Raw genomic sequence first — 27,625 nt, forward strand, 5'->3', positions numbered from 1 at the left:
TTTTGTTCTGTGGAGATCAGCTGGAAACACAGGAATAAACAGGATGGAAGAGGCTTTTTTCAGGGGCATATTATAAACAGCAAATTAATTGTGCAATATGTTACTATGCTCAGGGAGATGAGCTGGACTGGAAATCAAAACCTAGAGTAGATAATCGTAAAATGCGCATTAAAAATCATTAAACCACACATCAAAAAGTCAAAGAAATATTAAATTCTTTCACTTTGGGTTTTAAGGTGAACACTGAGAGATCCATGGAGGAACATTTCTGGTAAAGTTACTCTGTACTTGTCCACAGCTGAATTGTCAGGACATATATATGCACTAGATAGGAAATTTTTTCAATCCTGGTGTACCCACACCTGCCTTCTGCATTGCAGAGATTTTGCAACATCCTCAAAAAAATAAGATTAAACATACAATCTTTCATCCACAAATCAGTTCTGACCTGAAGCCACCTTGCTAGAGAGGCCTATTCACACTGCAAGGCAAGTCTTTGGCAATAGTGCCAGCAAGAACACAAGAAAGAGTCAAATATTACAAAGTAATTCAAAAGTACAAATAAAGTGGTCACCAGTGCACTGAGGAATGGAATAAAGCATCCAATGCATTCCCCATCCAGCATCAGGTCTCCCAGTATGTTTCAGTAATTACAGATTTATCCTGGATTAAACCTGCAACAAGAAGTGAAATGGCTCCACATCTTCCTCTTCCCCCAGATACATGTCAATTATTCTTTATGGATTGTTTTCTAAACCTTTCCTTTGCAAAGCAAAGAGAAAGCAAAGAAGCCACAACTTTATCTTTTTTCTTAAGAATAAAAAGAGAATTTAAGCTGCAGCCACGCAAGCAGCCAGCCATGCATTCATCACCACAACGTGGCATGATGTGTCACTTGAGAATTTGGCACCCACTTAAGAAAAGGAATTCTGCTTATTTTTGTTCCACTGGCTAGTCCAAAACCAAGTGCAAAGTTGCATAATCCCTCCAATTCTGTTGGAGAAATAACAGTCAGAACCAAGATCTACGGAAGGGGGAAGAAAAAAAAAGGGAAAAAAATCCCAGCCCTCTTTTTTGGATAAGATGTTATAAATTAAGAAGCAAGAGTTCTGTAGAGAAAGCACTGCTCTTACTCTCCCTACTCAAGCAGGATTCTTGCTCTTCCAAGTGGACTCCAGACTTCATGCATTTCTTTCCCTCTCTCCCTTCCTCCCCCGACCCTTGATGACAGTATTTGGCAGGAACTTCTAATTAAAAAAAAACAAGCACCCAGACTGCCTTTGTGCTACCCCAGCAAACCTCTCTGGGGAAATGATGTTCTTTGCTCAGCAATTCCTGTTCAGCACAGAATGCTAGCACGAGGAAAGCAGCTGGAGTGATTTCCTATTCTCCATTCAGGCCTGGCAGCCTCAGAACAAAGCCTTACAAAAAGAGAGGCTGAAACCAGCAGAGAATCACTGACAAAGAAGTGCACAAGGAACTCTGGTAAAGTGTTATTTCCAGCACTCACAACAACACAGGACTCAGTGACATCTTGAGCCACCAGAGGCCTGGAAAAGCCAAGGGATGGTTGTGGATAATTCTGTGGCTGCAATCCCAACAGCTGCCATGCAGACACGTAAGGATATTGTCCAGTTTCACCTGGACACCAAGAGATTTACTGCAAATCCCTTTCCACAAGCAATTCTAACAATGCAGCTATGGCCACATCTCCCAAGCCTTCAAGATTGTTTTGATGGACATTACTTTCTTCCCTGAGAAACATAATGTCTGTTTACAAGTGCATGGAAAGCCAAAGTTTAATCCAAGGATTACAGCCATTAAATCCTCCTACTCTCAAGCAGACCACTCCCCAAGCTTTAATTTGAAAATCCATATATTACTTGCTAATTTCCTTATGATTAAACACCAAAATCCAAAGCATCTGAGGTCATAGCTGAGTTCTGGAAGAGACTCAAGAGTTAAATCTCCAGGGAAGTCAGGCAAAGCTGATAATTGGGTTCAGACAGGGGTATATATTTGGGGTTTTATGACAGTGATACTGGATAACACTCCAGCCTTGCATTTTCCCCTCTTTTTCATCTTCACTAATTTCTTCCTTTTAAGAAAAGGTGACCTTTTGCCTCTCATCACTAATCAGATCTAGATAACACTAACTAACCTTTGCAACAGCCTGGCTACTGAAGGTTTAGTGAGGGGGAGAAGGGAACGGTGTTGCCCCTCCAAGGCAATTTAACTCCAATTTGAAGGTCTGGCCTCTTCCTGAGGCTGTGTCACCACAACACTCTCACGATTGCATCTCTATAACAGGATGGGTCCCCTTCCTCCTCTCCCACCTCCCTTTCTTTAATCACCGTGGATTTCCTTCCCTGTAACCTTGTTGCCAGCTCTCAGCCTACTCCACGGACAAATGACAGATTCCTCTGGGTCAGGCTGCAGCTGAGGGACGAGGAAAGCAGTTCCTCTAATATTTAGTATTTAGACAAGAAGGATGGAAAAAAACAATCCAAAGGAACATTCAACTCATTAAATGTTGATTAACATAAAAATACATTAAAGGAATGCCCTGCATGTAACATAGAGGGCATTAATGAACCTGTTACTACATGTTTAATCAAAAATCTTAAGAAAATACGTGTATCACATCCATGTTATGACTAGTTCCAGGAGCAGCCCTCTCCCAGAACAATCCTATGGCAGCAAATCCTCTGCCTGTGCTAACCTGCCCTCTCTAATCTCTGTTGGTCTCTGTGCTCATACAAGAACAGAATACACCACCCAGATCAAACACAGATATTAAACAGGTACACTAAAAAAAGAGAATCCACAGCAAAACTTAATTAGTCTCCAGGGGAGGGACTATAGAATCCCTTCTCAGGACATCATTGTGCTTATTGTGCTGCTGGAAAAGTATCTTATCTGGGTCACTGTTTTGCCTTTTCCTGCTCAATTATTTGAGGAATTGTTTTACAGGTCCTTTGAAGAAGGTATTCAGGCCAGCAACAGTGCAAAGTGGGGAAAAGGGTATCTTCAAAAATGGTTAATGAAGACCAAGAGGGAATTTTGCAGTTTGTCGTGTTTTCACTGCAAATAAAGGTGCCATTACAGCTGGGAGAGGACCTACACAATGATAGCTCAAAAAGGCCATTATGGCTCTCAAATAATGGATTATGAACATACTTTGGTTTTAATCCTCCATCTTTCAGCCATAATCCAGAGCAGTAAACCCTGAGCCTCAGTACTCCCTGCCCATGGCAGGCAGCTAGAACTACATGACCTTTAAGGTCCCTTCCAACTCAAACCATTCTGGGACTCCCTGACAGTCCATTTACCTCCTGCAATTACTTTGTTGCCCTTAAGCCAATTTCCAGCAGAAAAATGCCAGCAGTCCCCAAGCTACAGCCACAGCTACAGCTGGATTGCAGCTTCCCAAGCTGAGGCAACCTTGGTGGAACATGTGACATATCCTAAATTCCTCCTCTGTCAAGGAGGTGGGTGGTCCTGCAGGTAGGGCTGATACAGGAATAAATTTTCCCACCTGCTGTTTTCCTCATAATAAGGAGGGTGGTGGTGGGTGTAATATATGTGTATATATATGTGTGTGTGTGTGTCTATTTTTTTTTCAGGGCTGCTGTTTTCTATTACTAGGAACCTCACAAAGCTGTGTCATTTCCTAATTAATAATAGGATAATTATTATCTATACAGGCCAACTTAAAAAAAAATCATTTATACTTTAGAGCAGTGTTTTCATTTTGTGATTCAATATCTTTGTTAATATACAAAGGTCATGTAGAATGGGGCAAGAGATATATAGAATGTGTTTGCCCAGGAAACAGGGGTTCTTTAATGGAATCATGAAATGGGTTGGAAGGGACATTAAAGATCATCTCATTCCACCCCTGCAGGGACATCATCCCCTATCCCAGGCTGTTCCAAGCCCCATCCAACCTGGCCTTGGACATTTCCAGGGATGGAAGGGATGCAGGAATGGGATATAATCACTTATGAGTCACTTGGAAAGGGGAACCTGTGCAGCAGAGAAGTACCTGCAAAGCATTGGCCTGGTTTTTGGTACATAAGCAGCAAGGCAAAATGAAAACCCCAAAACATCCAAATATAATAAACTGTCTGAAGAAAAACATTCATTAAATCAAACAGACAGCAAGTACTACACATATATAGGGAAAGAAATGCATCTTGCCTTCACTTGTGCAGTCTGACTCCATTCAGAGCAAAGCTGGCAGAAGCAGCTTAAACCCAAATTCCATATTGATGTAAATGAGGATCATACCTGCAGCAGCCATAGAACAGGGGCTGCCAGACCCTCAGCTCCTGGGCAGGACTTGCCCACCACGGGTGCTGCATAACTCAGGCAGGTCTGAGAGTCTCCAAATGCCTGAAAATGGGCACACAGAGCTGCCCTACACATAGCACAGGAGTTGGAGTGAATTCCCCTCCTCCATACTGGATATATCACTGTATTCAACCATGACATAAAAGAAAAAAGTTGGCTTTCCTTCCTCTTAAAAGGGGAAATAGCAATACCCTGAAATCATATGGCTTCCAGGCAGCTTCCCAAGCACACTTTATTTTCATTGACTAAAGTAATGCACAACAATGGCAATTGAAAGCAGATTTTCCTACACTATAGAAAGTCTTATTCTATTAGAAAATAGCAGGTCTTAAATCATGTTATTTAGCCAACACCCATCCCTGCATAGTGAAAGAAAATGGGGTATCCAGATAGAGAAATATGAGTTGTGTGGGATGCCCCGGCTCACAGCATCCCTAGCAACTCTGGGTGTTCCCAAAGTACACCAAACTCTGCCTTCTCTTTTTTTCTTGACATACAGCCAGCATTTTTCAGTTTGATAGGAATCACCAGGCAGCTGCTCTGGAAGGAGGAGATGGTGGTGTAATTACTGCCCTGGTAATCAGGATTTGCCTGGTTTACTCTGTGAACACAGTCACAGCTCCAGTGGGTTTTCTGCCAGCACAGCTCTCCTCATTCCTAGAGAAGAGCCTGAAAAGAGACAGGTGGAAATGTGATCAGATTTGGACTGAACATTGGTGCAATATTCTCCATGTACAAGGCTCATAGCTCACACCAAAATTAAAATTACCCTTACTGTCTGTCTCATAGCACTTAGGCCAGTAATTGCTAAAACTTTCCCTGCTCCTGTGCTTCTGGAAACCATCCAAACTCCACTGATCAGCATGGAAGCAAATCTGTGTGCACACTAATCATTTGACCCCAAATCTTAAATTATTTTCTGAACTGATATTTTCTAGGAATAAAATATGTCTCTTTGAGTCCCAAGAATCATCATCTTCATTTTAAAGGGAAAGAAGATGAAGCAGAATATCATATATATATATATATATATATATGTTACATATGTGTGTGTGTGTGAAGTCTATGTTATGTGCAATATAGGAAAGGTCTTGTCTCCTTCCATCTCTAAACTTTCATTTTCTTCCTCCATATTTTCCATCTGTAAACACAGGCTCTTGGCAAGTTCCCTGGCTCTTTCTTAGGGCAAGAGGAAATCTGTCCAATTGTTTGACAAACAAAACATCCTGATAACATTTTATAATTAATATGTAAGAATTTCTCCGCCTGTAATCTCTGATCTGGCCACACTCAATAGAATTGGATTATTTTTTCTTTTAATAATAAAAATCCAGGGTTATTTCTATAATTTTTCCTTATGATTTTTGCTGTGCTAAAATTTAACCTGGTTACTCTGTCTATGGCATGTAAATGTCCTTATTTGTCATTTCCCTTACAGACTGCTTGCTGCTCTGTGGGTTTCAATTCTCCTCTTAATGGATAGAATTCTATTCTTTTAATTCTACTCTTAATAGACAGAAAATGGAAAAACACTCCTTTTTAGGCATATAGAAAGGGAAACAATCAAGATAATGAAGCCCTGGAAAAATCTCTGGAAGTGAGGTGATAATTCCAATCACTTTGAGGCTAAACAAGCCACCTGAGGCAAATTTACTGGAATGGTTTGTGAAGGTCTGACTTTCACAGGAGCTCAAGCAGGAAACATTCCCAGCTCAGGACCTAAACCTGGCTAATCTTTATGGCCCCTTGGCAGAGTGCAGAGCGCCAGGGCCCCGATCCAGAGCCAGGAGCAGCGCTCCTGTGGCATGAGATATCCCATATCCTCCTGTGTTCAATGAGCTGGAGAGCAGGCAGTGTGGTTCAAATGGTCTGGATATGGTTATGAGCAGCTGTGGACAGATCTTGCTTCTCCCCTCAGATCCTTTGTTTCTTATTTTTTAAACTTTAGGGCTGCACAGGAACATCAAGTCTCCGGCTCATTACGGGGCCATGTGACTGCTCTGGACTTTGAACTCAGATAAACTCCCTACTGAATGAAAACGTGTAAAATGCTTCCAGCAGAGATTCTTTTGCACCAGGCTGTACTAAGAAATGCAGTAGAATTTCAACACTCACATTTCAGAGGCACAAAAAAGAGGAACCATCCTCGTCCTGAGTGCAGCGTTCAGGGGAAGCTCCAGAGCGTGTCTCCCTTTTCTCCCATACACACAGCAACAGTTACACCAGCCTGTGGAAGCAGATCATGGCTTAGTTTGGGGAATAAAACATCCTGATTCCATCTAATCATGCTTGTCTAATCAATGCACACTATTTTGCTTCCAAAAGACATCTTCAGAAATCCCAAAATCACATTTAAATCAGTAAAATCAGGTCAAAACTGGCCACATTGGGATGGATCAGAATTTCTGCATGCTTTTTAGCCTGGAGAGATACCAAAGTTTATCTAACATTTGGATAAAGAAAAAGAAAATCCCAGCCCTGATCATTAGGGTGTTTTTCCCTAGGTGCAGACCATATGGCTTGGACCCTGGCTCACTTCCAGACAGAGTCATTAGAGACTGTTTTCCCTGTGGTTTTCACTGGATAAAGCATTCCTCTCCAGTTCTTCCTGTGAACATTTGTACCTTGTCATGGGCACTAATCAGTACCTCCTGCCCTCTGCCCCAGACAGGCATTTTAGCAAAAAGTTAAATAATTTCTTAAAGTTGTATTATATCCCAGTCCCTTCCAAATACAGTTGGGAGGGGCAGAGATAGAATATAATTTTAAGTATATTTGGAGAGAAAGATGAGATAGAGAGACAGATAAACAAGGATTTGTTAACAGTCATTTTGAGTTCCTAGGGATCCATTAGACACTATCTCCTGTATCAGAATGGTGGCTCATGGAGAGGAACAGCATTGGCAAAGGAGCCAAAGGCTGATGCTGCACATCCAGAAATGCACTTTGGTTGTGGGAACACTCTTCCAATTAATCCATACAACAGGGTAGTTTGGGATTTGACTCCCATCCTGTAAGGATGTGATACTGTTGATTGAGGAGATTGAAATTTTGATGGGTTTTGATCAGGGCAAAGCACCAAGCAAAGAAAAAGAGGCAAGTTTCAGGGGGAGATGTAGAATTTCCAGTGCCTCTGGTTGAAAAGCTCTAGAGAGCTGGAGAGGCAATCGGCTCCATCCAGCAGAAAACGACACACATCCCTGAGGTGCGACATTGCCATCCTGTGGCCATCCCAGCTCTGCAGGAACACCAGCAGGGACAGGAGGAGCCGGACCGCTATCCCACATTGGCAGCTTTTCCAATTGTCTCTAGCACCGGCAGCCTGCAGGAGAGCGGGCGGGGGGTGACACCCTCTCCTGACACCCCTCTCCAAAGAAAAACACTCGTTTCTCCAGAGCTGCCCTCCCTTATGCCAGGGAGCAGAGGCAACCTCTATTTCCCGAGGCACAGCACTGCCAGGGTGACACTGCACAGAACAGAGCACAACTGACCACCCAAAATGTACAGAAACACCAGAAACGACAGACGGAACATTCCTGGTGTCAGGAAGCAAATCTTGAGGAGAATTCTGAATGAGAACAGCACAATGGCCTGGATCAGGAAGGAACTAAAGCACATATATGTGCAAAAATATATGAGGACAATATACAGAAGTTAGTATAGAGTCAGGAGTGGAAAGCAAAGCAAATTAACTAAATTATAAATTCGTGGAAAAAATTAAATACTGACAGAGGGCAAACCAGGGTGGAATGCAGAAGTGAGCTGTGATAAAATATGCAGATGGCAATGTTTTACAGTGGAGCAGTAACAGAATTAAACTCGATCCAGGAATGATGAGGGACAATGAGAGCAACAAACATAATTTCCTCCTGGAGCCAAAAGCTGTTCATCCATACAAAATTCGTGTTTGCCCTCCTCTGGCACCCTGGTACAAACCATGATTGAGCTTAGTCACAGAATGTCCCAGTGCTTCCTGGAATTGCAGCCTCAGGGAGGGGGACACAAACTTCCTAAGAAAGGGAAAACCTTGGTGCAGAGGTACAACAGGAGTTTTCTGTCCAGCTGGCACATCAGGCAGATAAACACACAGATCATTTGGAAAGAAACTCAGCTGGACATTCCTTAGAACACCCAGATTTCAGCTATAACAATCTTGTAGCAAAACTTCACTAATAAAAAAGGGCAATAGTATCACTTGATAAATGAAAGAAAAAATATTGACAGGCACAGAACAGCAACTCAACTCCCACAGATGCCTGGCCCCACAAAGGGAAATTCTGTTTGTGTTCCTGTCTCCCAGAAACTGGCACCTGGAAACATCTAAAAGAACCTGCCTGCTGTCACCATCTCAGCTGGGAAAGATCCTTCTGCACTGAACTGCCCAGAGCAGGGAGGAACCTTCTTCTGCACCACAGAATTTGCAAAGAAAGATTGCAACAGCCCTACACTGGAAAGTTAAAAAGCCACTGAAGGAAATCAGATAAATATTTGCTACTACCCTGAGCTGGACTTGCTGACATGATAATTATGCCTTCTTAACTTCTTTTTTTTTATGGAGTTTGCGTGGTTTTTTGCCACATTGAATCATGGAATCACCTGTAACAATCCTGAAAAGTGTGGCTGTTACTACTGAGCAGTTTATCCTCTCTAGGGTAAAAGAGAAATTTTTACTTGTTTTTTTAGCAAAAAGGCTGATTTGTGAATAATGCCCCCAGGCTTTAAGAGTTTTATTCTCTGTGTCATCAAGTTTCCATATGTTGCTACAAGATTCAGTAGCTTTTTGAAGAGACTGTCCACTATTATTTACATATGACACACTTTGTGAGTGGCATCACAGGGGCAGCCCCTTGTGACCCAGCTCTGCCAGCAGGTACACAAAACCAACATCAAATTAACCTAACAGGAACTTAAACATCTCTTAGGACAGCCTTTCCCCAAGGAAAGCAGGGGATACCAGCTGGACAGCAGAATTTAAAGGCTTTTTCCTCTCTCAGCCAGCCTTTCCCAGCCTTTCCGAGCCTTTCCCACCCATCTGCTTCCCCTGATGTCTCCAAGCCAAGGAGGGCTTTCCGCAGGTGCATTTCTGCCCTCTCAGAGGGAACAGCTATACCCCAGACCCAGAAATATAGTAAGGCATTTTAAAATGCCAAAGGAACAATTCAGTGGAAGTGCTCATTCTGAAGTGTTTCCCTATGGCACACACCTGCTCTGAGGATGGCACAGATCCATCCACTTTTTGGTGTGGAACTGAGATCACAGATGGCAAAAAACACCAATAAAACCCCCTCCTGCCAAATTTAACCCATGGAATAACTGTGCGTCTCAAATAATGGATTATGAACATACTTTTGATTTAATCCTCTACCTCTTAAACCAGAGCAGTAAACCCTGAGCCTCAGTACTCCCTGCCCATGGTAGGCAGCTGGAACTACATGACCTTTAAGGTCCCTTCCAACCCAAACCATTCTGTCACTCCCTGACAGTCCATTTACCTCCTGCAATTACTTTGTTGCCCTTAAGCCAATTTCCAGCAGAAAAATGCCAGCAGTCCCCAAGCTACAGCCACAGCTACAGCTGGATTGCAGCTTCCCAAGCTGAGGCAACTTTGGTGGAACATGTGACATATCCTAAATTCCTCCTCTGTCAAGGAGGTGGGTGGTCCTGCAGGTAGGGCTGATACAGGAATAAATTTTCCCACCTGCTGTTTTCCTCATAATAAGGAGGGTGGTGGTGGGTGTAATATATGTGTATATATATATATGTGTGTGTGTCTTTTTTTTTCCAGGGCTGCTGTTTTCTATTAAGAGGAACCTCACAAAGCTGTGTCATTTCCTAATTAATAATAGGATAATTATTATCTACACAGGCCAAGTGTAGCTTAAAAACAAGTAACAGTCAGGCTGTGGCTATTTTTTAACCTCCAAGGTCACTAGGTGCTGTTGGAGTAGGAGCTCCCTGAGCAGTCTGGGCAGGGCAGCTCTGACCTCACCTGGAGCCACACAGCTCCTGCCCAGCCTGGTGCTGTCCTGGGGGAACAGAGAGACCCAGGCAAGCTCGGGAAGAGCCTTGTGGGAATCTCATGGAATTTAACAAAGCCAAGTGCTGGTGCTGCACCTGGGTCAGGGGAACCCCTGGGGTCAGTGCAGGCTGAGAGGAGCAGATGGAGCAGCCCTGGGAGAAGGATTGGGGGTGCTGGGGGTGAGAGCTGGAGCTGCCCCAGCCCTGAACCCCCTGCCCTGGGCTGAGCCCCAGCCTGGGCAGCAGGGGAGGGATTGGGATGGTGCCCCTGAGCTCAGCTGAGACCCCACCTGCAGAGCTGCCCCAGCACAGGCAGGAGCTGGAGCTGCTGCAGAGAGCCCAGGGCAGGCACCAGGATGGGCAGAGGGATGGAGCAGCTCTGCTGGGAGGAAAGGCTGGCACAGCTGGGATTGTGCAGCCAGGAGCAGCTTTGGGGTGAGCTCACCGGGGCCTTGCAGTGCCTGAAGGAGCTGCCTGAAGTCGAGGAGTACCCGACTTCAATTCCAGTATGGGCCATTTACTTAAGAATTGGATTCAATGATGCCTGTGGGTCTTTTCCAACTCAGAATATTCTGTGAATCTGTGAAACTTCACACTGAAAGTGAGTAGGTTTAGATTGGCTGCTGGGAAGCAGTTGCTCCCCGTGAGTGAGGGCCTGGCACAGGGTGCCCAGAGAAACTGTGGCCGCCGCATCCCCGGCAGTGTCCGAGGCCAGGCCGGACGGCGGCTGGAGCTGCCTGGTTCTGTGGGAGGTGTCCCTGGCCGGGCAGGGTGGGCTGGGCTGGGCTCGGAGGTCCCTTCCAGCCTCCTCAGGCTCCGCTCGCTGACAGCGCTGCCGCTGCGCCGGCGCCGCTGGGGCGGGGCGGGCCGGGCCGGCGGCGGCTGCGCGGGGCGGGCGCGGCCATGGCGAAGCACACGGTGTCCTCGGCGCGGTTCCGCCGGGTGGACGTGGACGAGTACGACGAGAACAAGTTCGTGGATGAGGAGGACGGGGGCGACGGGCAAGCGGGGCCTGATGAGGGCGAGGTGGACTCGTGCCTGCGACAATATCCTGAGGGCAGCGGCGGGGGCGGAGCGGGCGCGGCCGCCGCCGGGGCGGCCTTATAGGGGAACATCCGCGAGCGGCACCGCGGCGGGCGGGAAGCGCTGGAACGGGAGAGGGCTGAAGGGGCTGAAGGGACTGAAGGGGAAAGGGGCTGGCAGGACAAGGGAGGACGCTGAAGGGGGAAGGGGCTGACAGCAGGAAGAGGCTGAGGGGGAAGGGACTGGCAGCAGGAAGATGCTGAAGGGGAAGGAGCTGGCAGCAGGAAGAGGCTGACAGCAGGAAGAGGCTGAATGGAGAAGGGGCTGGCAGAGGGAACGGGAAGAGGCTGAAGGGGGAAGGGGCTGGCAGAGGGAAGAAGCTGAAGGGGCTGGCGGCAGGAGGGCGGCCCAGCTTCCTCCCCTGCTCGCAGCAGCCGCAGTGCCCCAGGGCTGCGCTCAGGGAGGTGTCCTGGGGGATGCAGACAGGAGGTTCCTGTGCCCAAAGAGTTCCCCGTGTCTGCTACCAGGGCTGCCTTGCCCAGCTGGCCCTTGGTCACTTTTCCCTGGGCTGCTGGGGCTGGATATGACAAGCCGGGACCTGTTATCGAGGGCTGCAGAAGCGATGGGTAGTGGTTTCTTTTGTTTTGACGCTCATTCAGGGAAAGGCCTAGGAAGTATTCAACAGTCCTGGAACTATACAGTTGCTTGTTGATGCAGCTCCTGCCTCAAATGGCCTGAAAATTGCTGTCTTAGGCTGTAATGTCTTCTTAGCTGGTGAGGCAATCCCTGCATCAGAGTGTTTTCAGTCATGCACAAGCCAGCTACAGACACAGCTGTCCTGGTACTTGATGTCCATGTACTTGGTGTCTGGTCCTTAACCATCTGGCACAGGGAACATGATGGCTGCACTGCAGGCAGCTCTGAAGAACCCTCCCATCAACACAAAAAACCAGGCAGTGAAGGTAAAATAGCGACTGCTCGCTCATGGGTTACTCCCTAAAAATCCTCTCCTGTCTCTGTTACTTCTGTGCTACTAGTTGTACCTTGAGGAGGTCAGAGGAGCACAATTTAGGGTATCCCCTGATGTTGAGACATCCATGACCACAAGTGTTTTAATCTTGTTCAAAATACTGTAGCTCAGGTACAGTGCTGTGCATGTACCTTTACCTTGGTGCTGGATCAGGGGTGGTTCTCCTGCCAGTGCTGGTTTGTGTGCCCAGGGGTCACCAGGTGCCTGTGTCTGACTCAGACCAGACATGGCAGCTCACAGATGTGATCGTTGTGTGCTCAGGGAACCAGGCTTGCAGTTCTCACCTCTGACTAATGAAACCACCAGCAGTGAGCCTACAAAAAAGGAAGAATTGTTTTTGTCACATCCAATCAAAATGAAGCTGTTAAAACCTCAGGAGAAGCAAGCCCTCCCCCTGTGACAGTGTGGGAGTCTGCTGGGTATGTGCATTTCTGACTGTCCCCAGCATGGATCCTGAATAGCTCATGATTGCACTGGTGGGAGGAACGGGCTGATAAGATATGGCACTGCCCAGCTGGTGAGTGCCTGCAGTCACTTCTGCCTGCCCAAGGAGAGGCCCAGGGGCATGGTTCCCTGCTCCATGGTTCCTGGCAGAGCTGTTCCTGCAGCCCCAGCCCTTTCCTGAAGGGTTTTACAGAGCTCTGAGAACGCTGTTACAAATAGAGCTGTATAGCTTTGTCCTCACATTAATGACCTGTTTCCATTAGCCTCTATTGAAGGATTTAAGAATACACTTGGTGGTGGAATTGAAGAGGGTAGAATGACTGAACATTAATACCTGCCTTAATTTTTTGTCACCTTAAAACTTATATTATTTTACTTACAGTCATATGAGAAGTCTTGCTAAGCCAAGTGATTATGGGATGATACATCGGGCAGGAAAACTGACATCCATAGTTTCTGTAGGGGGAAGGTGCCTGAGGTGTTTGTGTGATGGAATCATTCAAAAGTCCAGCAATCCTGAGACATTCTTCTCTCATGCTGCCTCAGTTAGTGATGGATGAACAGGAGGAGGTGCTCCTTGCTGGTGACATGGCTAATTGCTGCTGTAAGCACACCTCACACATTCCCAGGCCTGAAATAACATCCAGATCAATGGTTATTAATTCTTAATATTAATGGCCAGTCTGCATCCAGTGTGCCTGGGACTGCTTGGAAAGCACGTGGCTTCCAGCAGTCATCTCTTCCAGGCTGCCAGTGGCATTTCCCTGGATCACATCAATGGCTGTGTCACATTAAACAGAGGTATGGAAAATCTCTGGTGGGAAGGAGGGCCAGACAAGCATTTGATTGTTATAATTATTTTGGAACTTGATAGATCTTGAGCTTCCATACGAACATTTACTATTTAACCATCATTAAGGAGTGCAAAATTGCAAATACTAACAGAGGCAGAAAAACTAAAGCGGGACAAGTGTGTTCAACTCTTACCTTGTTTATCCTTGGGAGGACATGTTTGTTGTACCTTACTGTGACAAGCTCTTCACACACAGTCCTCTTCAGAGATGTTAAAGATAAAAATGCTCTAATTCATTTTGTCTGAGAGAGAAGCAGTGTTTGGCTGTGCCTCACAGCAGGATGGTTGTGTGTGTGCCTGTGTTGACAGGACCGTGCTGAGAGCATTGTGCTGAAGGTGCTCATCTCCTTCAAAGCCAACGACATTGAGAAGGCGGTGCAGTCACTGGACAAGAACGGGGTGGACCTGCTCATGAAGTACATCTACAAGGGCTTTGAGAGCCCCTCTGACAACAGCAGTGCTGTGCTGCTGCAGTGGCACGAGAAGGTGAGTGCATGGGGACAGCTCCTGCCAGAGTTTCCTGAGCCTGGCAAGAACCCCCCTCTTGGCTGGTGAGACTCAAGTGCCAGATTCAGGCTGTGAATCTGGAGCTCACAGCTGAGTTAAACCTCCTGCCCACTGCTGCTTCCTTGAGTAAACACCCAACAGTCAAAATTGGGGTTTCCCTTTAGACTGAGGCAAACAAAATAGTTTCATCCAGTGATTCAAGGAGAATTTCTTTCCTGGAGGGAAGCAAAATTTGCAGCTTGGTTATGCAGGGAAATGAAAGCTTAATTAAAGTTAAAAAGCTTCCTTGAAATTGAATGTGATTATCGTACCCTGGCACCCTGGCTGCCGGTGTTTCGTGGAGGGCAGGCAGATACTCACATGCAATATAAATGTGGTCCACGTAATTTCATAGACTCCCAGAATGGTTTTGGTTAGAAGGGACCTCGAAGCTTATCTCATTCCATAGGCAGGGATACCTTCCACTAGCCCAGGTTGCTCCAAGCCCTGTCCAACCCAGCCTTGGACATTTCCAGAGATGGGGCAGCCACAGCTTCTCTGGGCATCTTGTGCCAGGGCCTCCCCACCCTCACAGGGAAGGATTTCTTCCTGATACCTACCCTTACTCCCTGTCAGTTTGAAGCCCTCCCCCCTCATTCTGTCACTCCAGGCCATGTCCCAAGTCCCTCAGCATTGCTCTTGTCAGCCTGTTGGGGTCCTGGCAGGGAGCTCCAGGCTGCAGCTGCCCTGGCTGCTGTTCACTGCCACGTTTCCTTTCCCAGGCGCTGGCTGCCGGCGGCGTGGGGTCCATCGTGCGTGTCCTGACTGCCAGGAAGACAGTGTGACTCCAACAGGGAGCGTTGGTGTGACTCCAGCAGGGAGCACCAGCCCTGACCCCCCCGGCACGGCCGCCCCCGGGCAGCTCTGCCCCCAGCTTTGCCTTCGCCCTGCTGCTTCTGTCATACCCCACCAATGATGCATCGTGATCTCTTCTGCAGTTCAATCCTGGAAAATTATGAAGGTGCAATTTTACTTCTAACAGGAATCTTTGGTACTCGCCAGCCTTTCAGTGACATATTCAGTGATGTAAACAATTTGGTGTTTAGAGTGATTTGCATTTGTGTGTAATTGTGGCAGATTTGGACCTGACTCTGAGCAAGTGCTGAGGGACACAGGGCAATGTCTTAATTTTTTGCTAGCCAAGCAGCGTTTTGAGCTAAAATCTTGTATTTGAGAAGTGGGGCAGCTATTATTAACACAGGTAACTGGACCATGTTGCCTTTGGTCAACCTCTGACCCTACATCTGTGAACAGGAGAGAAAAAAAGCTCTTTTCCAACCCCAATTATCATTCCAGAGAGCTGAGTATTTTCCTTAACCTGCTCAGGTTCCTTGCCATCAGTCTGATGCTGGGTCCACAGTGGGAAGGTCACAGTGGGATGGAGTTGTCCATCATGCAGTTTGGAAAAAAGGTTAATGGTCCATTTACACTGGAGCCCAGCCCAGTGAACTCTTCTTATTTTGGGGAGCAAAGCTCCTGAGGAGAAGAAGAAAAAGCAGCTTTTACACAGCAAATCACCTTTCAGCAATTGGAAAGTGATTTGGTTTTGTCAAGCACAACTAAATGGCTGCTTGGGGTAGTGTGAGAAACATATCCTGGTATGGACACCATCCTTGCAGAGCCTCCCCTATTTTGTTTTCTGGTTGTGTAGGGTCTGTAAGGATACCAAACAGTTCACATTCCTGTTGCATTGTGCCTCATCATGTTAGCTAGTGGGCCAGTCAGGTTCCCAAATAAAGAGAATTTTAAAGAATTAGGAAAGCCCAGGGCATCCCAGACCACGGATCACCGTAGAAGGTTTAGGGCCAGGACTGAAATATATGTGTTTTAATTTCACTATTTTACTACAGTTCAGTTGTGTAAAACTGTTGGGGACCTTGTGAAATCTTTGCTGTTTTTTGATATCTGCTTTGTTTTTGTAATAATAATAAAGACCAGACAATAAATCATCACTGAATATTTACTCACTGTGTCTGACATGCCTTCAGTGGAGACAGGAACCAGTGTGGTTGCCCCTAAACCATTCAGTGCCTCCCAAATTCTCTTCCTAGGATGCTTCTGCTTGCTCACTGCCTCCAGAAGAACACAAGCACAACCACAGGAGGCACTGAGATCACCAGGTGGGAGACCCAACCTTGCTAGGGTCAAGATAAGGCATCCAGCTTTCACCCATAGATCTGCACAGAAATTCTCCTGGTCATGCAGCCAGAGTTCCGTCCTTACAGCTCTGCCAGGGACTGTGATTGGCTCCTCTGGTTCTTTCTGCTTGCCCAGATCTGGGTTAAGACATCAATGAACCTCATTTAAAAAATAAGCTGTAATCCCAGAGAAGTGGAAAGTATTTTCCAAAGCAATTGATGCCAAAGCAGATCAGCTGCCTCTAGATGGCATTAGATAAATGAAGTGTATAAATGGAGTGGTCTTAAGGTTCTGCAGATCCCTTTGGGTGAGGCTGTGATGGATTTAGGAACATTTACAGAATAGTACATCCATGTTTCTGTTCAGGGATGTGCTAAAACATATTGAAGTGGGGATAGGGCAGGATTTGCAGGGGCAGCTCTGCTGGTGATGAGTGACAGGAAGGGAAAAAGTAAACCTAGCCTTAAAGAACAGCCTCTTTCCTCCAAATCGTGCCTTGCTTGCATTGGTGGATGGTATGGGCACTATGCCAGGGGTTCAGATTCCTGCTAGGAGAAGGAAGCCTTCAATGGAGAACTTCATGCAGGTCAGACTGGGAAGGGTGACAGGGTTTGCAGAGCTCTGCTGCCTTCAGCTTTAGCCAGAGCACGTGGCAATGGCACCTTCTCATCACCTCCTGCTTTTGTGCTAGTTGAGACCTGCTGCTGTCCTCACATCCACCTCAGTGTCTGCCTCCATTTGGGAAAAGAGCCAAAACCCCCAGGTCCTGTGCAGAGAGCTCCAACCTGCCTTCCTGGGAATGAGCTGGACATGCTCCTGCACTTCTCCTGCCCAATAAAACTGCTCACCAAAAGATCTTCCCTTGTGCATAATGGGGGGTTCTTTGTGCCTGAATCAGTCTTTTTTTGACTCTTCAGAAATTATGAGCTTGTACATATTGTAGCTGTACAAAGTCAAAACCTGTGCACTGCACCCCAGCTGGATTTTGGACATTTCTCTATTTCTGACCCACCTATTGGTGAACTGGGTTTGCTGGATTCCAAGTCTTCCACAGGAAATGTCACCATCTCTGTTACTCACTTCCTGTTGGACGTTATCGTAGAAGAAACGAGTTTACCTACTGAGTCAGCTTTGGGCAGAGAAAGGGGAACAAGAGACTCACTCTTGCTAAAAGGGCTGTGTTTATCACAGCTCAGAAATCTCACTGTTAGCTTACAAATACCCAGGCAGAAGGACAGCTGCTGTGGGCATTACAATGGGGATGATCCCTCATCTTCCTCCAGCTCCCCTTGTACTGCTTTTGGGATAAACCTGACTGAGCAGTGCCCCAATTCAGATAATTAAATGAGCAGGAAATTAAGCCTTCAATAAGGTGAACCATTTGCTGCTTCATGGTGTCTCCCATCCCTCACAGGAGTCAGAAAAGGCACCTAGAGGTGTGTTTTTACACTCACCATGTTGTTATTCCTGCCCTTTTACCTGGGCATCACTTCAGCTTGCCTTCCTGGAGATTAGAGTCTTCCATGCTCCTGTGGGAAGCCCATAGGAGGCAGGGGGGATGCTGAGGGCACACATAACAGCTGGAGAGGCAGAGGGCCCCAGGCTGAGAGTTCTGTTTGGTCCTACTTTGGATTAAAACCCCAGTCTTTGCTGCTCAGGGGCACAGGTTTCTCCATCAGCAGTACTCAGAAGTCACCTCCCAGCCTCCCTCCCACTGCTGGAGTTATGTAATTTGCTAGGGAAGTTTTGGTAAAGGCACAAGGGCTGAGTCTTGCTGACATATTTTAAGCTCTTACAAAATATACATTGCTTGTAGATGGGGCAGAGGCAAAGTACTTCCAAAAATGCCTAAAAACCATGTGCTCCAAACCTGTGAGTCAGCAGCAGGTCAGAATTCTGCTGTCACCACGTGCCCCGTGCTCATCTCTTGGCCCTGGGCTCCCAGCAGTGCTCCAGAGCCAGTTATGCTTCCTTGGCCCTAAAACACCTGGACAGAAGAGATGATGGGCTGAGCCCTGGGGGCATGGTGCAGCACGGCCGCTGCCCCAGGAACCTCATCCATGGGCAGCTCCATGGGCCCTTAGCAGGGAACTCCACACAGGGACAACACGGTGGGGTCGGGAAGGACCAAGGGTTTCCTTGGGCTCTATTTCACCTCCCCGCTCAGGCAGGCAGGGGAGCCCCAGCCCAGCTGTGCCTGCCAGGAATTGTCTGCAGGAACCGCTCAGCAATGATGAGGCTGCGCTTTGCAGGGCACCGAGGCGCCCGCAGCAGCAGCACCAGCAGCCCAGTGCTCATCCTGGGATTTTGCAGCCTGAAATTTGACCTGCTGAGCTACCCAGCTGACAAAATCCATGGCTCCTAATGTAAAAGCGGGAAGATCACAACCCGAGCAGGCGAGGAGCGGCTGCTTCCCGAGAGGAGCAGGGATGCAGCCCATGGACACCCGCTCGCTGTGTCAGAGCAGCCTCTGCCCCACTTCCCCATGCCGGGGCTGATGCGAGCGGGGCCACTTCCTGCCGGGTTTGTGACACGTCGGGGGAAGGCAGAAGTGCAGGCAGAAGGGAGCCAGAGAGGCCGAGCTGCGCCACAAGGAAGGACAGGGACAGGGGCGAGACGACACGGGGATCCTGCATCCCTCTCCCACCACGCCATGTCCCTGGTGGAGACGATCCGGCTGTGGCAAGAAGGGGTGTGTGCTGCGGGCAGGAAGGACTGGAGCGCTGCCCTGGATGCCTTCTCGGCCGTCCAGAACCCCCCTGCCAAAATCTGCTTTAACATCGGCTGCATCCAGCTTGTCCTGGGGAAGCTGGCGGAGGCGGAGGAGGTAAGGTACAGCCCCTAGGGCCGCTCATCCTCTCCCCTCTGGGACTTGCCCAGGACATGGTGGGGAAGGAATGAATTAAAAGGATCACGCTCTAAGGGATGGATTCGGGACCTTTTAAAGCTGTGAGGAAGGGGACAGCCCTAGGCTGCCAAACCTGTTCTGCTAGTGAATCAGAGGTGAGGCAGCAGCAGTGGTACACGGCTCACTGTTCATCTCCATCTCTCCAGGAGGTGACCATGCTGGCAGATGGCTCCAGCTCAAAAAAGCCCAGGAGCCTGGTCCAGGCTCTCCCCCACCCAGTGCCCAGTGCTGCAGGGAGACACAGCCCACAGAGCCGAGCTGGGGCTGCTTGGCTAAGGCAGGATAGCTACAACTGCCCTATGCCTTCAGCTTTTTTAAGGTGTCCCCTTTTTACCCCCCTTTGCCCCACTCCTACCTCTGCAGGCGTTCACCCGGAGCATTGGCTGCGACAAGCACCTGGCTGTGGCTTATTTCCAGCGGGGGACCGTGTTTTACCGGAGCCAGAAGTGAGTGGAAAGGTTTCAAGTTTCATTCTTGCCACTTACAGAGATGCCAGCCTTCACCTGAGGATGGCCCCAGGCAGGTTGGTGCCCCAGAGCCCAGACTGAAACCGAGGTCAAATAGGCTCCTACTCTTCAGCACTGCAGTCCTGGGATTAACATGAGCCTCAGAACCTCTCTCCTTTCCTGGGGTGTCTGAAACACTGCAAGGATAGAGAGGAGACCCTGAACTCACCAAGTCTGAGTACAGGCTTAGAGGCAGGCAGGTTGCCACCATGACCTGGTGACACCTTCATCCTCTGCTCCCCAGCCATGGAAAGGCCATTGAGGATTTCAAAGAGGCGCTGGCCCAGCTGCGAGGCAACCAGCTCATTGACTACAAGATCCTGGGGCTGCACTACCGGCTCTTTGCCTGCGAGGTGAGACACACCTGGCCACCAGCTGGATCCCAAAGCTCTGCTCTCCTGCATCCTCCAGCATGAGAAAACTAAAGAGGAGACAGCCAGCCTCTTTTGTACCTTGCAAAAACCAAGCACGCGGGTGCAGTGCCATTGCCCCACTGTCCTTTCCTTTCCTGGCAGCTCTGGCTGCTCCAAGAGCTCTTTCCCTTGCTCCCATCCCTCCAGCAGATTCTCTACAACATTGCACTGGTGTATGCCACAACAGAGAACTGGGAGAAGGCCGAGGAGCACCTGACCCTGGCCATGAGCATGAAGAGTGAGCCCCAGCACAACAAGATAGACAGGGCAATGGAAGCCATCCTGGTATGGAGGAGCAGGTCCCACAGCCCCACAGGGAGAGGGAGGGAAATCCCACTGACAGCACATCCAGCTTTTAGCAGGATTAAAAGGCCATGGCAATAGATATTGTAGTGGGACACAAGTCTGTGGGAAGAGCTTTGGGTCACTGCGGAGACAGGGATGGGAAGATGGATTCCATGGACCATACCTGGGCTGGGATTGGGCTGTCATGGTGTGCATGCTGCATGCTGGAGCAGCACCCAAGCCCAGGGCAGAAGGGACATTCATCAGTCCCTGCTCTCACCTCCAAGTCTCCATGACTTGTCTGTGCTACAGAAGCAGAAGCTCTATGAGCTGGTGGCCATTCCTGCAGGGAAGCTGTTCAGGCCAAATGAGAAGCAAGTGGCTCAGCTGGAGAAGAAGGACTACCTGGGAAAGGCAATGGTAAGAAAGATCTATACTACTTATTCAGGCCAAGCCTGTGGGTTGAGAAGAGCTATTGACTGCCTTCTCATTATCCCTCTGGGCTGCTGTCTGCTGCCTGGTAGGCAGCCAGAGACAGGGAGCTGGGCTCTGCCAGACATGGAGAGAGGGATGGCACACAGGGATCTCATGGGAAACAGGGAGACTGCAAGAATACAAGAGCTAAAAACATGTTCCTGCTGAGCATGGCCTATTTCTAGTTTGTCTCTTTAGTGAGACATGAGGGATAGTCAGCAATGAGCTGGAATGATCCCACTGGAGCCTCAGCTCAATCCAAGGCATTTTCAGGCGTGGGGGAAAGGAGCTATTTAACATTTGACACCCACAACCAACCTCCAGCTTCAACTCAGATAAGCAAGCAAGCTTTTCTCTGTGAGTGTGCAAAATCCAGTCACTGGGATACCACCTCTGGGTTCAGGCCCTGGGAGGCAGCACTCATCCAGAAAAGGAACCGGGCACCGGGGAATCAGAGAGCTGAGAGCCAGGCAGCTCCTTGAGTGCCAGAAACATGCACAAAAACATGTATCAACTTTCTAAATTACATTTAAGGTCACCTGTAGGAGGTATGGGCTTGAGCTGGACACTTTGGTTCCCTTCAACATTTAAAACAGATTAAAACAGAATAGGAAACTTTTAGGTTCTAACACCTCAAACCACAGAAACAGCCAGGCTAAGAGCAGAAAACTTACCACAGCTGAGAGGGAAGCTTTGGTACCAGAGGCACTCAGTCCAAGATGCATAGCCTAAAATCATAGCATCTCCTGAGCTTAAAGCATCTTGAGCAGCTTGGCTTGGCCAACAGCAAAGGAGGAGGGTGGACCTCAGAGGTCTGAGAGGGGTCTAGGGGCACCAAGTCACTCTTTGTCTCTGGCTCTAGGTGGTGGCCTCTGTGGTGGACAAGGACGATTTTTCAGGATTTGCTCCCCTGCAGCCCCAGGTAAGGTCTGTCAGTGAGCAGCATGAACAGCCTGCTCAGGGCAGGGTGGCATGGCGGGGCTCTCATCCACACTGGGGAGCAAACAGCGCCCTTAGCACCCTGAACTCTGTGCCACCGCCGTGGGGAGGAGGCAGGCACTGCTTCCACGGATCCACTTCTCCCTCCACCATTGGGAAACTCATGCCAAACCCACCCACAGCTGGGGCTGAGGTTAGGCTGGTTCCCTGCACGAGGAAGCAGTGGGTGGGGTGATGGCTCTCTGCAGGGAGCTGTCTCTGACCCTCCCCGAAGGATTCATTAGGGATCCTCAGCCTAACAATGGCAGTTTTGCTCTCACTTTGCGCCCTCCTGCCCATTCCACAACTCCTTTGCATTTCCCATGCCATTTTCCAGATGATGTAATGGCATCTTCCCATTCCTAAATGCGGCAAGAGTTTTTCCAGGAGGTTTTTGGGTGGATATGGGGAAACACAGCACAGCACCACTGCACAAGATAAATGACAACCTTCTCAATGCAGACAGTGTTGACAATTTAAATCCTCTGTGAACTGAAACTAAAATCAGGAGTGAAAAGAGGATTGTGCCTTTGAAAGCCAACTGTAGGTTGAAGAATGTGGAAACTATTCCTTAGAAGGAACAAAGCCAGTGATATTCCTCATGACACTTAGGGCACTTGCATGTGGAGGAAGGAACAGTGTTGGGGTGAGGGCATGGTAAAAGTCTGCAGGACATTTCTGCAAAGCAAACAATCCTCCAGGTTACTGGTATTTTCCTCTTTGTCTTCCTCTTGGCAGACCTCTGGTCCTCCACCCAGGCCCAAGACCCCAGAAATCCTCAGGTAAGTTGGATAAAAGATGGATAACCCATGCAGCCAGGCACAACCCCATCCTGCACTCACACAGCAGTGCCAACATTGCTGACCTGTGCACTGCTCCCACACCCAGGGCCCTCAGAGGGCAGCCACACCGTGTCATGTACGAGTTCATTCCCGAGACCGAGGAGGAGCTGCAGGTCCTGCCAGGAAACATTGTCTTTGTCCTGAAGAAAGAGAAGGACAATTGGGCTACAGTGATGTTCAATGGAAAGGTATACCAGGAGTGTGCTGGACAGGAGGGGCAGACAGCAGATTATGGCTGAGATTCTGCAGAGGCAGAGGCCTGCCAACAGTAATTAAGTAACTTGCTGACTAAAGTGCCTTATGTCCACCCTGGCTTAGGCCACAGGGTTCAGTGAAATCCACCCAACCTGCAGAAACTGAACTTCAAGCCTCAGGAAAACCCTCCTGGATGCAGGGGAGGGTGAGGACACATCCAGTTGTGTCCTCCAGCAGCAGGCTGCCTTCTTGCCAAGCAATCACTACTCATCTCTCCTCCCCCTGCAGAAAGGGATTGTGCCCTGCAACTTCCTCGAGCCTGTGGAGCTCCAGAATAAGCTGCATATCCAGGTGAGGCGGCCCAGGAGGAAATGGTGTCCTGGGGAGGGCAGATCTTGAAAAATTCACCTAACACCTGCCTCCCAGTGGGACCCATATATGTGACTCCCTCCCCCTCATGATGCTGGGGTTGGTTCTTCTGGCCCATGGTCACCTTATCATGAGCTCAAAGACCTGCAAAATCTGTGTTGGTGTCACCCTAGCGGTGGTTGGCAATGCTGGAGAGATAATGGATCTAGCTAAGTCAAGACCCAGACTTTGGGAGAAGCAGGTTGGAGGGGAGCTGCACAAGGCAGCAGCACCCCACCCCTCAGTAAGGGTGGGATTGACAGCACTGTCCTCTTCCCATGGCACAGGAGGAAGCCCCTGAGGAAGCTGAGATCCCTGAGTCACCCACCCGCAGTGCGCCGGAGAGGCCGCGGCGGCTGGCGCCAGGTCAGTGAGGGCAGCTGAGGGGATGGGGGCACAGGGTGACATCCTCATCCTCAGCAGGCTGAGACAGCACGTCCTCACCCTTTGGGAGCAGTGTAGGGCTAATCTCCATCTCATCCCTGGCCCCATCTGCAGTCAAGGACTGGGAGACATTACAATGGGAGACAGAGACAGCAACTGCAGTGCTGAGGATGGAGTAAAATAGGGTCTGTGGGGTCCCTGAGGAAAACAAGTCCCTCTGTGCTTTAATTAGCACAGGGAGTAATGAGAAAAAGGGCCTGGAGATAGGAATGGGGCAAGGACCAGCTTGGAGTAAAGGATTCCTTATAGGCTTCTCCTTCAAGCAGGGCATCCATGATAGTTTCAGTGCTGCTTGAGCTGAGCTAGGCTTAAAGGAGCTGTGTGAAGGGGATTCCTGGCTAGTGCTACACAGTGTCCCACATCCCAAGCTCATGTCCCCCACAGAGCAGCCTTGTAGAGAGTCCATGGGTAGAGCTGACACAGAAGGCTGTGGCTCATGGACTTAAGAACAAACACCTCATGGGCATAACAACCCCAATGATATCTTTATGGCACCAAAAGCCATCTCAGATCTATTAGTGGGACCATATTCAACAGTGCAGCTTGGGCTCTTCCTGGAACGAGCACAGTTGTGCCAAAGCACTGCCAAAATGTAAATCAGATCCTCCTGAAGAGGCTTCCACAAAGCTGAATGAAATCACCCTGCCTGGAGGTCTGAGTTTAGCTTTACAGCCCCACTGAAGGACAGGGACTGCCTTTGGTTTTCAGGGACATCAGAAGAGCAAAGACAATAAAACCAGCAGCTCTGTGTTGATATTTTTTGAATCCACCCATGAAAGACATTCCACCCTTCATGCTCCCCATCTCTGCAGGAGGGAAGGCACAGACCCAAAAAACCTCTGCTAAGTGGTTGTATCTAGATCTTACAGAATGCCTGTGGCAGGTGCTGTATCCATTGAAGGGACCTCTGCTGGCTCCAGGGCTGGTTGGTGTTGCTGCAGATCATGATGGGCTGCAGGAGGTCTGGCTGTGTGTTTATACAACATTTATCCCATCCCTCCTGAGCCACCTTTTTCCTCCTCCCCAGACTACGTTCCTGCTACCGTGGTGCAGCCAAGAGACACAGCAAAGGTAACGTCCTGTGAGTGCAGACCCTGAGGTCCTGTCATACAAACCTGATTTTACCAGGAGACCTGGGGCTGCTTTTTGTGAGTTCTCCTCCAGGCCCCAGGTGAGGGGGCCACTGGATAACTCTCATCTTAGTCAACCTGAGGCACTTGAGAAGGAAGAAATAGGAGAGCGCTTGACTGGAATGCACGTGATCCTGGGTATGGTCAGCACATCAGAAAGTCACACTGGGAAGATACAGCAATTCCAACTAAAAAAAAAAAAAAAAGAGGGGCTTGGAGGTGGGCACAGCTCTAATTTGATCACCCCAAAGCCAAAATTTGCTGCCAAGTCCCTAATCTATTACTGAGCTCTCTCCTGGGACGAGCCTGGGTGTGCCAACCAATGTCCAAGCACAGCTTGGGAGGCACAATTAACTCAGGCAACCACAGTTTCCACATCCCTGTGCTTTCCAAGCCACACAAGGTGACATCCCATTTCCTGCCTGCAGGAGGCTGAACCAACTGTCCTCAAGGTGCATTACAAATTCACAGTGGCCCTGAGAGTCGATCGAGGCCACTCCTACAGGGAGCTCCTGGAGCTGGTTTGCAAGAAGCTGGAGCTGCAGCCTGAGCACACGGAGCTGAGGTGAGGCACTGCCAGCCCCAGTGAGCCAGGGCTGGGTTCCAGCACCCCTCACCTGCATCCCCTGCACCAGGTACAAGCCTGTGGAGGGCCAGGAGCTGGTGACTCTGAGTGCAGAGAACGTGGAGGCAGCCTGGAGCCAGAGCAAGGACAACTGCCTGACAGTCTGGTGCAATGGCACAGAGGTCAGTGACAGCTACAGGGGGCAGCCACCTTCTCTTCTCTCCTGCCTTTCTTTTCCTTGCCACAAACATGGGTTTGTGGCTTTCAGGAGAAGGCAGCAACCTCATGAAAGGCAGAGGAGCAAAGAGTGAGTGGAGGAGAAGCAGAGCTCATGTCTCTTGCCCTGCTCCAGAGAAAGAAAACCAAGAGGCTGTGTCCTCACCAGCTTGTTTCCTGCCTAGGGAGAGGGGTTTGTACCAGACAGCAAACCAGAGGAGTCACTGCAGGAGGCAACGCCTGGGGAGACGGGACCAAAGCACGTCGTAGCTCAGTACAGTTATGAAGCCACCCAACCTGAAGACCTGGAGTTTCAGGCAGGAGACATGATCCTTGTTTTATCCAAAGGTAATTGTGCTCCTCCTGGGACAGGAGAGGGGAGGGACCCCCAGCTCTGGTGAGAGGGAGGGTGGTGTGGCAGCAGCAGAGCCCCTCCATCTCTGCCCTGGGATTCCCATCCACACATCCCCGTTACACACACTTCTTCCAACAGATTTTCATCACTCCCATTTCCACCACAGCCCTCCTGAACATCTGAGACAGGAGCTACACTTGGACTGTGTTTAAGCTTATTGATCACAGTGGATTCTTTCAATAAGATATCTCATTTTAGCTGCCATCCCCACAATGGGAGCAGGCTCTCACTCCAATTCCTTCCACCTGGAACCTTTTTTCATCTACTTTTCTTGTTAAGAGTACAATCTTTCATTAGCCGCTCAATATTAGTCCTTAGTGTTTCTATGGGAATTGAGGTTTAAATAAAGACTAAATCTCAGGAAGATCAATGAAGAATTCGATACACAGGGCACATTCCCCATCTCATTTGAGCCTCTGAGTGAAATCAAGACATCAGGACTAAGTTTTAAAGGCAAAACCCCCTTATATTTAGCTATCTGTAGTTATGTCACTGATTTCTGGTTGCTGGCAGGCTTTGGCAGCAGTACACAATCAGTCCCCCATCTAACTTTTGACAGGTTAGATTTTGCACCACGCAATACTGATGACCCTCTCCACCCAAAATCCTACCTTCCCCTTCATTGCTGAGCTGAATATTTCCCAGTAAAAAGGTGGTTCTTGCCTCATTTCGTTCCCTCCCCCTATATGATATTCCTTCTTACCTTACCACTTTACTCTCTTCCTCATTCCTCCCTTTCCTCCACATTCCACTCCCTGCTGGGTCTGCACAGCTCCAAGTTTTATCAGCAGAAACACCATAAACCAGTGATCTCAGGCCTGTCTGCAGCACATTATGCTCCTGTACATTCCTAGGGTCATAAGAACTGTGTCAATTTTCCTTTCCAGTGAATGAAGACTGGTTTGAAGGCAAGTGCAAGGGGAGGACAGGCATCTTCCCATCTGCATTTGTTCAACAGCCCAACAATGAACACCCAGAGAAGTGATCTCAGAAAAACTTGAAATTGTGGAGAGAAATTAAGAATTCAACTGTTGCCATTATGTAGTCTGCATGTTAATCCCTGCACCTGAAGATGAACTTTAAATGTTATTGCTAGTTGTATTAAAAGCTTTTTATTTTCTCTTACCTTTTGTGTTGTTCTCTTAAAAAGGAACTTGTTAAGAAGTTGCTAATTCCTGTTAGGGATACATTCATTCCTAAATCCTGTGCTTGCCAAGAGACTTGCCATGTTCCCCCATCCTTAAAAAAGCTTTTATACAGACATGCCAGAAGCTGGGAACACCCACAAGAGGGTGGTGCAACCTGCATTTGCAGCCCTGCCAGGGGATCCCAAAGGGGAGGCAAGTTCAGGATGCTACAGACCAGGAAAGCACTTGCTTCCCTAAAACATCAGTGCCAAGCCCAAGAACTTAGAAGACACCACACAGCCTCACCCTG

At 48.6% G+C, this 27,625-nt stretch overlaps 2 protein-coding genes across 2 annotated transcripts; both read left to right on the top strand.

Annotated features, from left to right (window-relative positions):
• Nucleotides 1-11,222: 11,222 nt before the first annotated feature.
• On the top strand, nt 11,223-16,233 carry ARPC5 (actin related protein 2/3 complex subunit 5). The gene is made up of 4 exons (XM_054638086.2): nt 11,223-11,420; nt 12,287-12,359; nt 14,034-14,210; nt 14,993-16,233. Exons 1-4 carry the CDS (start codon nt 11,278-11,280, stop codon nt 15,053-15,055), a joined length of 456 nt encoding a protein of 151 aa, XP_054494061.1. The 5' UTR covers nt 11,223-11,277; the 3' UTR covers nt 15,056-16,233.
• A 2,792-nt stretch (nt 16,234-19,025) lies between these two features.
• NCF2 (neutrophil cytosolic factor 2) lies at nt 19,026-27,307 on the top strand. Its single transcript, XM_054638089.2, has 15 exons — nt 19,026-19,236; nt 19,681-19,763; nt 20,068-20,176; nt 20,387-20,521; nt 20,834-20,941; nt 21,858-21,917; nt 22,712-22,755; nt 22,862-23,003; nt 23,299-23,361; nt 23,706-23,784; nt 24,890-24,933; nt 25,421-25,557; nt 25,628-25,739; nt 25,959-26,121; nt 27,076-27,307. Exons 1-15 carry the CDS (start codon nt 19,063-19,065, stop codon nt 27,171-27,173), a joined length of 1,551 nt encoding a protein of 516 aa, XP_054494064.2. The 5' UTR covers nt 19,026-19,062; the 3' UTR covers nt 27,174-27,307.
• Nucleotides 27,308-27,625: the final 318 nt, after the last annotated feature.

This window comes from Agelaius phoeniceus, chromosome 8 (assembly GCF_051311805.1).
Source record: "Agelaius phoeniceus isolate bAgePho1 chromosome 8, bAgePho1.hap1, whole genome shotgun sequence".
NCBI lineage: Eukaryota > Metazoa > Chordata > Aves > Passeriformes > Icteridae > Agelaius > Agelaius phoeniceus.